This window comes from Pseudorca crassidens, chromosome 12 (genome assembly GCF_039906515.1).
Source record: "Pseudorca crassidens isolate mPseCra1 chromosome 12, mPseCra1.hap1, whole genome shotgun sequence".
NCBI lineage: Eukaryota > Metazoa > Chordata > Mammalia > Artiodactyla > Delphinidae > Pseudorca > Pseudorca crassidens.
This window is the reverse complement of record NC_090307.1, coordinates 4,746,466-4,763,141: the sequence shown is the minus strand read 5'-3', so window position 1 is coordinate 4,763,141 and position 16,676 is coordinate 4,746,466. Positions and strand designations below refer to the sequence as shown.

The window sequence follows — 16,676 nt, the reverse complement described above, 5'->3', positions numbered from 1 at the left end:
TGTACCTCTCCCCCACCCCGCCTTTTAGTGAATAGACTATTTAAACTAAATTAAGTAAAGGATATAAATTCTGTTGTTTCAGTTTTAATATTTCATGACTGATTTTATAGATGAAATTATGTTTTACAATAAATAGGAAGAAGAATTTATACATCCTGTTCTATTTGATGTGAAACAGCAAATCCCATTTCTCTTTAGCTGTAAAGAAAATTCATTATAATGTCTTTAGTTGTAAGAGATGGTTTCATTGTGATTAGCTATACTGATAATAAAACAAGCTTTTCATATGGCATAAGATACAAACGATCCTGTGTCTGCTTTCAATGGCATTGAATTTTTTCATTTTCTACTTTACTCATAGAATCTTCATTCCTTTTATTATTTTATTCCAATAAGAATTTCCTTTCTTAAAAAAATCAAAACAATTAGAAATACTAGCAAAACATTGATATTAAAAATACTTTTTGAAAGGAGATATATTAAATACCACAAAAGGTACATTTGTCAGAGATGGTTGATATAAGATAGTCATAAAATTAACTTTATTATGGGATCAATTAACGTATTTGGAAAATAGTACTTGAAGTGTAGGAAGATTTAAAAAAAAGAAATAGCCAGGTAAGAAGGCTGAGCTAACTTTACAGTTTATTTTTGTCCTGTGATTTGTTTTTTTATTAGTATTAATACATCTTCACAAGTAGTGTTGGAAAGGTGGCAATCTTTGATGAAGGGATGATGACCTACTTATTCTGTTATGGTTACCATGGTTTGATCCCTTTTAGTATGACTTTTTCGTGATTGTTTTAGCTCTCACTTAGGCACTAAAGAAATATTCTAATTTTTAACTTGCACACAGGATCAAATTGGATATTTGAAATAGACCGTGGGTACCCCTGGAATAGAAACAATATTCTATTCTGACTTGAGTGAGAATTTTTTTCTCCATCTGATAGTTTTACTTTACTCTGACCATTTGGGCTTAGGAGCACATAGTTCTAGCCTGTTTGTCTTCAGTGCGTCCTTGGACTGGCTGGGGAAGGTTCTTTTTAGGATTAAGCTGGACATGGCATGTGAGATGCTTTGGAGGTGAAGCTTAACCAGGTACAGGTCCTGTGGCCGGAGACCCCTACATCTCCTGAGCTTGGATGCCTCCTGCCAGGGGAAGGTGTGGGAGTTATGCAGTCTGGGGGCCAGGATGGCGGCCTGTTCAGCCCCGATGATGACTTGTGGCTGTCCATGGGTTTACTGCATGGGCCGCCTCCTCAGGTTTGGGGAATGTTAGGTTGTAGGCTGCTACCAACTCGACTCTAGCAGGGCTTATAAGAAGGAAAAGCCTCCTCCAAAATGAGCAGGTCTTTCAGAAATATTAGGACTTTTCTTTTATTCCATACAAATCTAAATGTAAAATTCCACCTTATCTCTTTAATGACTCTTGATTTTATTACACCACTTTTTCACTGTAAGCTATATAAGATCTGATTTTGGTAGTGGGAGAGGCATCAATGTAAATGTCAGTTTCTTAAGTTCTAAAATCTTATGGAAGTTTGTTAGGAATTCTGCCCTCGATATGCATTTCGGAGTATACTTCACTTAACATTTATTGACCTCCTTCTGTGTAGCTTAATACTCTTTTGCTAGTACAGAAGATTCCTGTTAAAGGTTGGAGCATATAGGAAAGGAAATTATGTATAAACTACATATAAAGGAGGGGTGAACTTGAGCCGGTCTGTTCCTGGCAGGGTGTAAAGGGAGAGAACAGGCATTATATTAGCAGTCCAGTGCTATGTAACAAATTACGTCAAAACATGGGGCTTCAAGCCAGTTTCTGCGGCCAGGGATTTGGGAGTGGGCTCACCTGGGTGGCTGTGCGCCAGGTCTCTCGTGGGCCGCCGTCCCTGAAGTGCCTGAAGGCTCTCCTGGGGCTGGAGGAGCTGCTCCCTCGTCGCTGTCGTCAGAGTTCTTCTGGCTCTTGGTAGTGAAGCTTCAGTCCCTCGCCACCTCCTGGAGCCCCCATTGTGGGCTGCAGGGGTGCTGTCCCGCTTCCCCAACAGGGTACCATCAAGGGAAGGGGGAAGGCCCGAAGCATGGTGGGGCACCCTCACTCCCGCTATTTCTGTCCCTTCTAGGCAGGCCATCAGGCCAGCCTACACCAAGGTGAGGGCTAGCCCCACCCTTTACCGGGAGCGTCAGAGAATTCTGTGGACTCATTTTGAACCACCACAGGCATTTTCCTGGGTGGGGAGAAGCACAGGTTCACACACATAGCTGAGGAGAGCATTGCAGCCAGTTCTTGGGACAGTGAGGAGGTGGGCTTTAGTGGACCCAGGATTCACGTGCCAGTCCCATTGCAGATGAACCACAACTATGTTACACATCCATTTGTGGTAGATTGCCTCCAGTGTTATCTAGTAAATGGTTTTTAGGGTGTTAACATTATACTCTTTTGTCATGGAAGAAATTATTCAACTTGTGAGCATTTTCATAGAAAAGTGGTTTTTTTTTTGGGGGGTAGGATCAGATGCTTTGTTTTGTGGTCTCTGTTAGGCATTGATGCTTCTGATGGGAGAGTTTGGTGAGAGGAGGATTACATAAAGTAAAGTACCCTTTTAATTACCCTTATGTTATGCACTTGGTGTTTGTAAGGACTACTGATGCTTCAGAGTTTCTCATTAGCAGCCTCTCCATAGGGATGTGGTGGTACTGTATTAAGTTAGTGATAGTATAATGGTAAGAGACGTATTTTCAATCAAAAGTCCAGTTGAAATGGTAGATTAAGAAAGACATCTGAGTAGTCCGCTAATTTCCCTTTATTCTTGTCTCAGCTGTCGCCACTGCACATCATAATAGGCTCGTAGGGCGTTTTACCTGCCCTACCTTGACCTCCCAGGCCCAAAGGGAAAGGGTGAAGGCCATCCGGAGTTTCTGTATATGCTTGTGTGTGCACACCTGCCCTGCCACACACGTGCCCCCTGCTGTGAATTTACTCTTGGCCTGGTGCCAACGCGTGCCAACTTCACAGCGTTTGCATCAGGAATTTGGGTCAGTCTAGGAGGGATGAGGGTGAGCTGGCCTGGGGTGCAGGTGGGGAGAGCTGGCCTCCTCTGTGGATGGCCTCGTCCTACTCCTGGCGAGCGTGTCCCTGCGTGTGAGAGACAGAGCTCAGCCTCGCTTACGTACACTCAGCACGAAAGAGGAACGGGGTGAAGAGAGACATGAAGGCGAGAGGTGGAGTGAAAGGGGAAAATTTCATCCGTGCTGCCCACAGTAAGGTTAGCATATGAAATGGTCGAATAGCTGGTATGTTTCTCTACTAGTTTCTGGAATACTTTCTTAAAAATGCTGAAAAAAAACTTCCTGTGAGAAATGGCCACCAGGTGTCATCAGAATGCTGCTATTGATTTCTTTTATTATTGTTCTTTTTTTTTTATTTTAAAATTCTATTTAATTTATTTTTTTATACAGCAGGTCCTTATTAGTCATCAGCTTTATACACATCAGTGTCTACATGTCAATCACAACTGCCCAATTCATCCCACTACCACCACCATCCCCCGCCGCTTTCCCCTGTTGGTGTCCATACGTTTGTTCTCTACATCTGTGTCTCAATTTCTGCCCTGCAAACCGGTTCATCTGTACCATTTTTCTAGGTTCTTATTATTGTTCTTTAAAAGTATATGCATGTTTTGATTTCTTTCTTGCACTTTTAAAATTTTCTTTTGTTTTTAAACTGTAGCAGAGACTGTTTCAGTTAGAGCAGAGATTTTCTTTTGGGACATTTTCTTGGTGAGCTAATAATTTTTTATAGGTAAAATTGAAGATCACTATATAAAATGTATTTATTTATTTTTAGTTGAGGAGCAACTACTAGTTGAGAATTTGAATGAGAGTAGAAACTATAAATGGAATTGCATATTTGAAAATCTTTGGCACAGTGAGGATGTGTGTTGAATGGTAATTGATGAATTTGTGTAGGAACCGTATGCTTTAAGAAGATTTGGTTTAATAATATATCTCATTATTTTAGTCTAAATACCTACTAAGTCTTCTGAATTTTGAAACCTGCTGTGGGAAGAAATCGGAGACTCACTGGCTTCTCCAATGGGTACAAGTACCAGGACTTTCAGAAAGAACAGGGATTCTGCCTTACTTACTTTGAGTGTTGACAGTGAGTCCCATGCCTGTCCTGTTGTTTCGCTTTGTTCACAGAGAATTAAAGGTGCTTTCTGGTACATGGTAGGCTTTCCATAAATGTTGAGTGAATGAATTAAATCTGCCTCCAGAAAAGGGTCCTTGAACTTTCCCAGTTGGGTAATTTTTGAATTCTGCTATAATAACCTAATAAGCTTTCTGATAAAGGTTTTTCTTTTTTAAAAAAAAAAAAGAAAAAAAAATATAAAAGGTTCCTCATTTCTGTTGAGTCCTTTCTAGATCACTTTAAGATACTTACTAAATCACCTTGCACTCCCACTTAACTGATGTCATTCTAGTTCAGGCCTTATAACTTAAACTATTATTATAATGTGCTCTTTCTGCCTCTAGACTTTCTCTACCCATGATATGTCCTGCATACTGAAAAATGAGTCTTCCTGAAGCAGTGCTGTGTTTTGGTGACTCCCCACTGACACCACTGAATAAGTTCCAGTTCTTAATTCGGAGCCTCCTATGATGTGATGTTGGTCATCTGCCTGGGTTTTAAGTTGCCCTGCAGTAGAAAGCCAGGGCTGTAGCTGTCTGCACTGCTGACAGTCTCACATGCTCATTGCATGTGCTTTGCGGCTTTGCTAATCCCTTTTTTCTGCTTGAAATGTTTAACTGTTCCTACCTGCCCCCTCAACAAAAGAAGAAAACAGTTTTAGTGTCCTGGGGTTTAGCTCAAATGATATTTCTGCTCTTTTAACCAAATAGTCTACTTGGCAGTATGGTCCCTTGCTCATTTATACTGCTGTAGTTCTTAGTTTATATCACACACGTGACCATATGTGGCCTTGTATTAGAGTTCCTTTCGATATATGTCACATGGCTCCTAATAGAGTATGAGCCTGCTGAGGGCAAAGGATGTGTTTGTATCATTATAGTTCTTTCATTTTCTAGGCAACTCAATATATATATTTGTTGAATGTTTGTTGTTCTTTCTTGGTATAATGAGATGTTGAGTTATTTCATTAATTTCAAAAGTCAATTGGGAAATAACAGATGTAGAAACATTTTCTCCTTTTGTTTTAGAATTTTTGGAGCCATTATATAGGAGATAATGAAGAGCCTCATTATTTTGCTTCTGCATATTAATATAGTCATTCTTTTGTCTCCAAAAATATATGAGTCATGTGCCGTCTATATAGCATTGACTCTGAATAGTTGTACGTGTGTGGGTCTTCCGTGGGTTGGTGTTTGTGTGTTCTGTGCATGTGCACCTGCTAGTGTCCGAAGGTGGTGTAGCCGTGGGCCACAGTGGTGTCGGAAGAGGAGGAGATGAAAGGACTCGTTATTGAAAGAAATTCTCACCGTTTTAGATTAAGCGTTAAAAGGTTTTTTAAAATAACTCCTGTTATGGACGTTTTCAAACATATATGTATGCAAACACATAGAAAATTGATAGAATGGCATACTGAATCCCCATGTAACTGTCACTCAGCTTTCAGCACTGTCGGTACCTAGCCTTCGCTAGGCTCCTTTCCTGGACCATTTTAAAGTGTATCTCACACTTTTCATTTCATCAATAAATACTTAGATAGGATACATTCCTTATTTCACAGTGAGATATTTGTTCATTCTAGTACCTGTTGTGTGCTTGGAATTGATCTAGGCTCTTGGGACATGTGAGTGGATAAAATAAACCAGACCCTTACATTCTAGCTTGGGAGACAGAAAGCAAGCTAGACACGTAAATAACCAGAACAAGGAAAAAATTGATTTCATCAAAATTTAAAACTTCTGCTTATCAAAAGACAACATTTATAAAATGGAAAGGGAGAAAATATTTGTAAAACATGTATCTGACAAAGGATTTATATCCGGAACACATAGGCTCAATAATAAAACAGACAAGTGATGTAAGAAACGGGCCAAAGGCTAACAAGGACTTTGCAAAGCATGTAGCATCATTCAGCACCATCGCTAGTTACCGGGGAAATGCAGAGTAACTTCACACACACTCACTAGAAAGACTAAAATTGAAAAGGCTGACGGTGTCAAATGTTGGTGAGGAAGTGGATCAGTCACAATTCTTGATCCTGCTGGTGGCCGTATAAAACAGTACAGCCACTTTGAACATCAGTCAGGCAATTTCTCATACAGTTAAGCACACACATCTGCCCTCTAGCCCAGCAAGGCCACCCCTAGGTGTTTACATAAAAGAAATGAAAATCTATGTTCATGAAAGACTTGTGCAAGAATATTTATAGCAGCTTTATCATAACAGCCCAAAAAGGAAGTAGCTCAGTGTCCGTCAACAGGATTGTAAATCTGTGTGGTGGAACAGTGCTCAGCACCGAAGTGGAGCACGTTGCTGACCCATGCAACACAGACATTGTGCTGAGCGGAAGAAGCCAGACCCTCCTTCCCGCCAGAAGTGTATATATTGCCTGATGTCATTTGTATGAACTTCTGGAACAGGCAAAACTAATCTATTGTGGAAGAATTCTGAGCGGCGGTTGCCTCCGGGTGCGGGGTGCGGGAGCGGGGAGGGGAGTGGGTTACGGGGACTGAGCGTGAAGGGCTTGAGAGAGTTCTGGGGGGAGAAGGCAGTGTCCTCTGTCTTGAGAGGGACAGTCCTGAGGGACCCTCAGCAGCTCTCTGGGTTTCTCTTTCTGCCATCTCTCCTCTCCTTTACTCTGCCCCACAAGCTCTAGCTGCCCTCCTCTCTGCTGGGAGGTCCCTGGGCTCTGTCTGTGGCCTGCGTCCATTCTTCAGGCAGTAAGCTGGCGCTCACCTGGTTTGTTTCTCATCTCTCAGGATCACTATCTTTTGGTGCCCCATCTCCAGTGTCTTGTGCTGTTGTTTCATAGATTCTGTTTTTTTCTTTTTTATTTGTTTCATGCATGAGAGTAAGTCCAGTCCCTGTGACTCTTGACCAGAAGTCGATGTCCTGGACTGGACAATATATCTGTTGAAAAAAAAAAGTCTCACCCCTTAAAATGCAAGGCAGAGATTTTGTTTTTTCTTTGCTTTAATTCCAGTATCTAGTACAACCAAAAATAACTTGGCATACAGTAGGCCCTAAGTGAAGATTTTGGAACAGACACATGATTCATTCTTTCTTACTTTCTTTCCTCCTTTTACTGTTGCATTACAAACGTTGAATAGCAAACCCAATGCTTTAACTAAAACAGCATTTTCTAAACGGTCCTTTGGAACACTGGCCTCTTGATTCTTTATAAACAAAGGGCTCTGTAATGAAATTAGTTTGGGAAAAACTTATGTACTGACAAATTCTGTGATAAAGACACTTGTTTAAACCAGAGTTTTCTACACTTATTTGACCAGGAATATTTTTTCCCCTCAAAACACCTATTGACCTTTTATATAATTTATCTTTTCTGGAACACATTCTGAAGAAATGGTGATCTGATGTTGTACATCTTGTAAGTGTAATAAAACTATATACATTTATCTTTTTCACTCTTTTATAAGAGTGATACAATATGTTACTATATTATATTGTAATAAATACAAGATACTTTTGTATGTAAATTACATATGATAATTTATACATTTTTAAGCAACTTTATTGGGATATTCACATACCATACAATTCACCCATTCATACTATGATTTAATGGATTTAAGTATACTCACAGACATGTGCAACCATCACCACAGTAAATTTTAGAGTGTCTTCATCACCTTTTAGATATTATCCACCACCACTACCCCACTGTCTCCCATCTCCTGTCCTGTGCTCCCGCCCAGCCCTAAGGGACCACTATTCTACTTTCTGTCTCTATAGATTTGCCTATTCTGGGTATTTCTTATAAAAGGAATCATATAGTATGTGGTCTTTTGCAACTGGCTTCCTTCACTTAGCGTAATGTTTCCAAAGTTCATCCATATCGTGGTTTGTATTAATACTTCATTCTTTTTGTGGCCGATTAACATTCTGTTGTACGGATGTACCTCATTTTGTTTACCCATTATTCTGTTGCTGAACATTTGGGTTCTTTCTACCTCCTGGCTATTGTGGATAATACGGCTGTAAAAATTTGTGTCCAAGTTTTTGTGTGGGCGTATGTTTTTATTTCTGTTGGGCATATACCTAGGAGTGGAATTGCTGGGCCATAAGATACACTGTGTTTAATCTTTTGAGGAGCTGCCAGACTCTTTTCCAAAGTGGCATCATCATTTTACATCTCCACTAGCATTGTATGAGTGTTCTGATTTCTCCACATCCTCACCAACACTTGTTATTACCTGATGTTTTAAAATTTTTCTTTTTAATTTATTATTCATTTTTGGCTGCGCCGGGTTTTAGTTGCGGCATGTGGACTCTTAGCTGTGGCATGCATGTGGGATCTAGTTCCCTGACCAGGGGTCGAACCTGGGCCCCCTGCACTGGGAGTGTGGAGTCTTACCCACTGGACCACCAGGGAAGTCCCTTATCTGACTTTTTGATTCTAGCCATCGTAGTGGGTGTCGCATTATAGTTTTGATTTGCATTTCTCTGATGACTGCTCATGTAGAGTATGTTTTCATGTGCTTTTTGGCCATTTGCATATCTTCTTTGGGGAAATGTATATTCAGCTCCTTTCCTTTAAACATTTTTTTTATTAACTTTTGGCTGCGCTGGGTCTTTGTGGCTGTGTTGGGTCTTCATAGCTGCGCACGGGCTTTCTCTAGTTGCAGCGAACAGGGGCTCCTCTTCTTTGCGGTGCGTGGGCTTCTCACTGTGGTGGCTTCTCTTGTTGCGGAGCACAGGCTCTAGGCACGAGAGCTTCAATAGTTGTGGCTCACGGGCTCTAGAGTGCAGGCTCAGTAGTTGTGGTGCACGGGCTTAGTTACTCTGCGGCATGTGGGATCTTCCCGGACCAGGGCTCGAACCTGTGTCGCCTGCATTGGCAGGCGGATTCTTAACCACTGCACCACCAGGGAAGCCCCTCAGCTCCTTTTAAAATTGGATTTTTAAAAAATCATTGAGTTACAAGATTTCTTTTTTATATATTCTAGATTAAGTCCTGTATCAGATATTGATTTGCAGAACATTTTTCCCATCCTGTGGCTCGTCTTTTCACTTCTTTTTGGTGGTCTTTGAAGATAATGTCATTTGAAGCTTTTAATTTTTTTTTTTTTTTTTGCGGTACACGGGCCTCCCACTCTGCCGTGGCCTCTCCCGCCGTGGAGCACAGGCTCCGGATGTGCAGGCCCAGTGGCCATGGCTCACAGGCCCAGCCACTCCGCGGCATGTGCGATCCTCCTGGACCGGGGCATGAACCCACGTCCCCTGCATCAGCAGGCAGATTCCCAACCACCGCGCCACCAGGGAAGCCCTGAAGCTGTTAATTTTGATAAAGACCAGTTTATTAATTTTTTCTATTGTTACTCATGCTTTTGGTGTCATTATCTTATATATAATTTCTAGTCCCTACTTTTAGCAGAGTCAGAACAACAGCCTTCATTTGGTTTGTCATCGTGACAGAAAAACAAAAAAAAATGGTTAAAATAGTTAAAAATAGTTACCATTAGCTTTGAGGCCATAATACTTGATGAGTAATACTTTTAATTAACATCAAATCAAATGGCATTTGGCTGAGAATTCCATTCATGGTGTAAAGTAAATGGAAAATGATATGTTTTAATTGAATTAAATAGCATAATGAAAAATAAAATCAATGTTATTGATTTTAAAGCATTTTATTCAATAAAATTCTTCCTCCCCCCACTAAAATTTACGTTATTAATTCTACTCTATCAGTGACATTTCCCCTTAACCTGTTAACCTTCAGACAACACAAAATGACTGTTAGATGAAGACATTGGTGATTGACACCTGGAACAGGAGTGGCTGTTCATTGGCAACAGTGCTTGAACATGAACGATGATGTATGATGAGCATATGCATGTTGTTGATTAGAATGTACTTAGAAGGATGATAGTCAGACTCTTTGCTCTAGGGGAAGAGGATGAAGCAGTTGTTTTAAAATTATGTTTTCTTTACACTGGGACTTGGGCTTCTGTTGGGAAGCTAAAGAGGGGGAGGGCTGGCTCCCTGACTTGTATTACAGCAGTTTTTGTTTAATCTGTTCTACAGAATGGGAGTTCATGGAAATGTACTTTGAAAAGAGGGCTTCTCTGTTTTTTTTTTTAAGTAGTAAATTGAAATGTACCAGTAAAAAGAATTAAAACATGGGAGTTTTTTTGTAAGCTGGTTGAAAATTACTTTTTCTATCAAAGTAATGTAGCATTGCTTCCTGAGTCAGCAGTATGATGATGTGGTATGCCCCAAATCTGATTTCATGCATTTCATAAAGGACTTTGCACACGCGATCAAATCCATCTCAATGTAAAGGAGACCTCGAGGCTAATTTTATGATATTTTTCGTCTAGTGTGTCACTTTATGTCGACTTTTCGACTAACTTGTGTGTCTTTTCTTTGTGTTCAAAGGTTTTATACCGTTTTTATTTTCTTCCCAGGTTATGTGTGCCCAGTGAGCCACCCCTGACACAAGAAGCATCATCAGCACTTTATTAGTGATGGATACTGAGAAGAAACCAGAGAATGATGAGGATGACAGTGTAAACAAAGAAGCAAAAGACTTGAGAAATAGTTCACCCCATGATGTAGATTGTGGGCCTGTATCTGAGGTGATAGCAGATTCCTCTGAAAATTCCACAAGCAAAAGAGGCTTTTTAGAGTCATCGGACTTTGACAGCGCTGTCGTGGGGAATGATGGAAATGAACACGCTTCCAAGAGAATGAAATTAGCTGAGGCAGAGCCCCTCCAGTCAGGAGAGCTGGGCATCCCTGGGTCAGAGAGGCCTGAGGGCTCAGGCCCGGAAGCGGGTGTCCCGTTGGCGGGGACAGGGGTGGGGGCCCTCCTTAGTGACCCTGATGGAGGCGTGTGTCTTCCTGGTGCCTTTGCCGCCCCCTGCAGTGTTAGCCCCACGGACGCTGCTTCTCTGGAAACAGATGCTGAGAAGAAGCCCGCTCAGGAAATGGTTTTCCTTGATCCAGGAAGAGAGCTTCCCTTCCCTCAGAACGAGATGCCTGCGAGCAGTACCCTCGGAAGTGTGGATGCAGTTCTGCAGTGCGGCGCATGTGGTCACTCGTTTGTTTCCTGCTCCGATTTGGAGAAGCATGCCGAGTGTCACATGCAGCAGCCTGAGGACCACGCCTGCGGCCCCTGTGGCCACAAAGCAGAGAGCAGCACGGCCTTACATGTGCACGTCAGGCAGGCGCACGGGCCGCAGAGGGTCTTTTCTTGTGACCTCTGTGGCTTTCAGTGTGTGGAGGAGAACCTGTTGAACGCACACTATCTCGGCAAAACACATCTCCGGCGTCAGAACCTTGCTGCTCGTGGAGGGTTTGTACAGATCTTAACCAAACAGCCTTTTCCTAAGAAGCCATGTCCCATGGGAACAAAAAGTGTTCGCACAAAGCCAAGAGCGTCTAAGCCAGTAGCAAAGAATGGCGGTTCAAAAGGATTACGAAACGTTGGAAGCAAATTTAAAGATTTCAGAGGAAGCATTTCTAAACAAAGTGGAAATGGCAGTGAGTTGCTGGTTGAAATGATGCCATCCAGGAGTACTTCACCAGAAAAAGTAGAGATTGTTGAACAAAATGTAACCTCCCTCGATATACCTCGGAATCCTGAAAACCAGAGTAAAAAGTTAGGAGCCTTAGTCACCTCAGAGGGTCTCCTAGAGAAATTGGAATCTACCAGAAACACCCTCCAGGCAGCCCACGGTGTCAGTACGTCCTCAAGACCCAGACCTGAGCGGAACGTCCTCATGCTGGGCAGCAGCTTCCGACGACGCAGCGGCGCTTTCGCCCTAAGGGGCCAGGCGAAGAAAAGGTTCACTCTTTTAGGAGTTAACAAAAGAGGCACTACTGAAACTCAGAGGCTGTGCTTGAAACACTTTAGAACACAGATGAAAACAAGTGATGCTGAGTCAACACCCCAGCATGCAGAAACCAGTGGCAGCGTCCAGGGTCTGTGCGTCACATCCGCAGAGACCCAGGACCTGAAGCAAGACAGGAGAAGCTCCCATCTCCCATGCTCCTTTGACTCGGTGACGGTGAGGCTGCCTTCTGATGACCAGGTGTTGTGTACGTGTACAGACTGTGGACACACAGCCACAAACAGGACAGAGTTGGAAATCCATGTGAAGAGGAGCCACGCAGGAGAGATGCAGTCTCACTGCCAGACATGTGGCTTTTCCAGTGCGTCCAGGAGGGACTTGGATGCACACTCGCACAATAACCAGCATCAGCAGACCGCCCCCGGCCTCAGTTGTCAGTGTTGTTCCTTTACTTCCTTGAATGAAATGTACCTGAGAGACCACATGAAGGAAAAGCACAGTAGGGGTTTCCTTTGCACGCCTTGTGATCTGTGCTTCTCGTCTGAGAAAGACATGGAGGAACACAAGACAACTGAGAAGCACATTCACTTGTTGGGTCAGCCAAAGACTTCTCAATCATTTAACAATGATTTGGTTTTACAGACTTTACCTTTAAGTACTTTAGAATCAGAAAATACAAAAGATTCTGTGAGTGAGTCAGGAAAAGCAGCTCAGGAAGAGCCAGTTCAGTCCAGGGTAAGCCATGGAAATGAAGTAAGACATGCGAATAAGCCTCAGTTTCAGTGTAAGAAGTGTTTTTATAAAACAAGATCTTCCACTGTTCTCACAAGACACATAAAGCTCCGCCATGGTCAAGACTATCACTTTCTGTGTAAGGCATGTAATCTTTACTCATTGAGCAAAGAAGGAATGGAGAAACACATTAAGAGAAGCAAACATCTTGAAAATGCTAAGAAAAATAATATTGGCTTAAGCTTTGAAGAATGTATTGAAAGGGTCTGCATAGGTGCAAATGACAAAAAAGAAGAGTTTACCATTTCTGGGAATGGAAGGATAGAAGGCCATGTGGAAGGTGTGCAATTCCAGGAGCACACCTGTCTCGACAAGAGCATCCTCCTTCCCCAGGAACTGTCACAATCTGGTGTAATCACCAAAGAGGCTGAATTAACTTTGACCACTGCCCCAAAGAGAGGGAGACCTAAAGGTAACATCTCACGGACGTGTTCACACTGTGGTCTTTTGGCCTCGAGTATTACAAACTTGACCGTGCACATTAGACGAAAACACAGTCACCAGTACAGTTATTTATGCAAAGTGTGTAAGTATTATACTGTAACTAAGGGAGACATGGAACGTCATTGTGCCACCAAGAAACATAAAGGACGTGTAGAAATAGAAGCGAGTGGAAAACCAAGTTCAGATATCATTGTTGGCCCGGAAGGGGGGAACCCTGAAGCCTGTAGGAAGAACACCACTTCAGCAGTTTCGGATGTACCTGCCAACGAGTCAGCTGAAGCAGACACCTCTGTTTCGGAAAAGCCAGTACTAGAGCAAGGGAATCCAGTTGAAGTCGACGTTGAGAATGTATTTCATTCTACAGATGGGGAAACTAACGGTCACATTCTTGAGAGAAAGGAACAAACGTCTCTAGAACCAGAGGACCTTATCCATCAGGGCAATGCCTGCTCCCAGGGAGATGACACAGGTACAGGAGATAACAAATGTGCGCGCTGTGAGTTTAATGCTTACTCTTCTCCTTCTCTAGAACTGCACATAAAACGGAAACATACAAGAGAGTTTGCGTTTTATTGCATGGCGTGTGATTACTATGCTGTGACTCGGCGGGAGATGACCAGGCACGCAGCAACAGAAAAACATAAGATGAAAAGGCAGTCTTACCTGAACTCTTCTAACGTAGAAGCCAGTTCTGCAGAAATGTCCAAAACCATCATTATTCCTGAAGGGCAGCATCAGCAAAGTTCTGAAGAATTTCAGATAATTTCAGACCAACCCTCTGAAACTCTCAGAACTAGAAATGCTGCTGATTGTTCTATTTTAGATGAGAATACTAATTTAGATATGTCCAAAGTACTCTGCGCGCCTGGCTCTGTAGAAATTGAGACTGAGGAAGAATCTAATCTCAGCGAAGATCATTCCTTTTGTGAAGCTTTCCAGCCGCCCCTTGCCAAGGATAAAGTTACAAAACCGGAGGAGATGGTGTCCCTTAATATTTCCTCTAATTATGGCTCCCCAGGCAACTTTCAGAATGAAAATTCAGGAAGCTCAGCTTTGAATTATGAGACAGCAAAGGAAAACCACAGTATGTTGAATGACGTCAGTGATCCAGACACACATTGCAAGAGTGATGGCGGAAACGTAGGGGACAAGGCAGATAAAGTCCTTGGCAAACGTGTGTGCCCCGGAGCTCTAGAAGGAGAGCATTCGGCTGAGAGCACCATGCTGAGAGCAACTGGAGAAGAGCTCAACCTGGGTGGCAGTGGTCAGAACAAAGTTGGAAGTGTGCAGAGTTCAGGGGATTTGAAAGATGTGCCAGAAGATCCCGTTCTAGAGAATAAGGAGATTCTGATGAATTCCCAACATGAAAGTAAAATAATTTTGGAAGAGGATGGTCCAGCTTCTGATAGCACCGTTGAAAATACTGATGTTTATGAAACTATAATCAGTATTGATGATAAAGGACAAGCCGTGTACAGTTTTGGCCGGTTTGATTCTTCCATCATAAGGATAAAGAACCCCGAAGATGGGGACCTGTTAGACCAGTCTGAAGAGGGGCTTATAGCAGCAGGAGTGAGAATGAGTGAGTTGCCCTTAAAGGACTGTGCTCAAGGTGTGAAAAAGAAGAAATCAGACGGCGGTTCCTTTGCCGAATCCACACGAATTCGTTGTGATGACTGTGGCTTCTTAGCAGATGGTTTGAGTGGACTGAATGTTCACATAGCCATGAAGCATCCTACAAAAGAGAAACACTTCCACTGTCTGCTGTGTGGAAAGTCGTTCTACACGGAGAGCAACCTCCATCAGCATTTGGCCAGTGCTGGTCACATGAGAAATGAACAGGCCAGCGTCGAGGAGCTTCCCGAGGGAGGGGCCACCTTTAAATGTGTCAAGTGTACAGAGCCCTTTGATTCTGAACAGAATTTATTTCTGCATATTAAAGGGCAGCATGAGGAACTGCTCCGAGAGGTGAATAAGTACATAGTGGAAGACACTGAGCAAATCAACCGCGAGAGAGAGGAAAATCAGGGGAACGTTTGCAAGTATTGTGGGAAGATGTGTCGCAGTAGCAATTCGATGGCATTCCTAGCACACATTCGCACTCACACAGGTATGTAAAGTGCAGCAAATCTCTCTTTACCCACCAGGTGCAGAGGAGTGATAGAGTTCGGACATTTGTTCCCATCCAAATGTGGAGTCCTTAACTGCATTTGCCAGTCGGCCTCCACCCAGTTCACCTCCCACTGCCCCGTGGCTCTGGACGCTGCCATAGTCTTTGTTGACACTTAACATTTCTTAAGGTAATTAATTGAGCCTTAGTGATTCCAAAGGCACGATGTTTGGCAGATCTCTTTTATCAAGAAGCCTAGTCCCTCTGATGCGTTTGTTAAATTCCTGTCTCTCACAGCTTTTCAGTTGTCTCTAAGTCCTAGTTGTTTGGTTTTCCAGGGTGTCTATTAAGTGGCACTTTGGGTTTCAGAGGACATATTAAGTGGCTTTTGAAGAGTGGAATATGAAAATTTTCTTACAGTTTTAGGGATTTAAATGTATTCATTGCCAGATAGTTTATATACCAAAGTGTAACTCCCAGGCAACAAGATTCTGCTTTCAAGGATCAAAATTAGTGAACACTTTTCAAAGTTAATATGTCCTGGGGATTTGGTTTGCATGGAGGTAGCACTTGATTTAATTTCTGTGCTGTCACATGTAGTGTTCCATTTTAATGTTCAATTTTAGGTAGAAATTTTTTTAAAAAACTTTTTGTGGAAAATACATAAGCCACTATTCTAAATTTATGTTAAAATTCACTGCAGTGTTTCTATAAACCTGCCATACATTCTTTGTTTTAAATGGACAGCTTTTCTAAATCATTGTGCTCTGCTTAGACAAGTTCTGTCTCCATGGTTGAATTTATGAGTGGATTTGAATAATAAATTCACATTTCAATGAACATATTTTCATTAAAACTGTAAGGTTTATTTTACTGTACTTTTAAATAATGGCTTATTATTAAAGATATACTTTAAATTCATGCAGTTTTTGAAACTTAGTGCACGGTTACAAGGAGGAAGACAAAAGGGTATGAAACATTATTAAGAGTTTAGGGTGATTAAAGATAGATAAAAGTTTTTCTCTGAAGAAAGTAACAGGGCAACCTGCATAAGGTTAATCTAGGTAAGTATAAACATTGTACTCTTGATCCCAGCTCTTCCCATGTAGTAGAACCACCCCTGGAGAGTAAGGTCAAATACTTATTTGTTGGCCTTATTAATACCTCTGTCGGTACCATGTTGCCGCTCACTTTCTGAAATGATAGGTTTTAGAAATCAGGCTCGTTCATGTGTGCAGAAAATAGGTTCTTTCTTAACATGCCCTCTTAAGGCAGATAAAACTGAATAAAACTAAGAGGAAGATGCTAATGGAGCTCT

At 42.1% G+C, this 16,676-nt stretch overlaps 1 protein-coding gene across 2 annotated transcripts in view; it reads left to right on the top strand.

Annotated features, from left to right (window-relative positions):
• The window catches only part of ZNF407 (zinc finger protein 407), a 480,028-nt gene that overhangs the window by 13,846 nt on the left and 449,506 nt on the right, over positions 1 to 16,676 (top strand). For both annotated transcript variants that reach the window (XM_067698828.1, XM_067698827.1), the window contains exon 2: positions 10,624 to 15,358. In XM_067698828.1, the coding sequence (XP_067554929.1) occupies positions 10,684 to 15,358 (4,675 nt within the window). In that variant the 5' untranslated portion in view covers positions 10,624 to 10,683. The remainder of the gene's footprint in view (positions 1 to 10,623; positions 15,359 to 16,676) is intronic.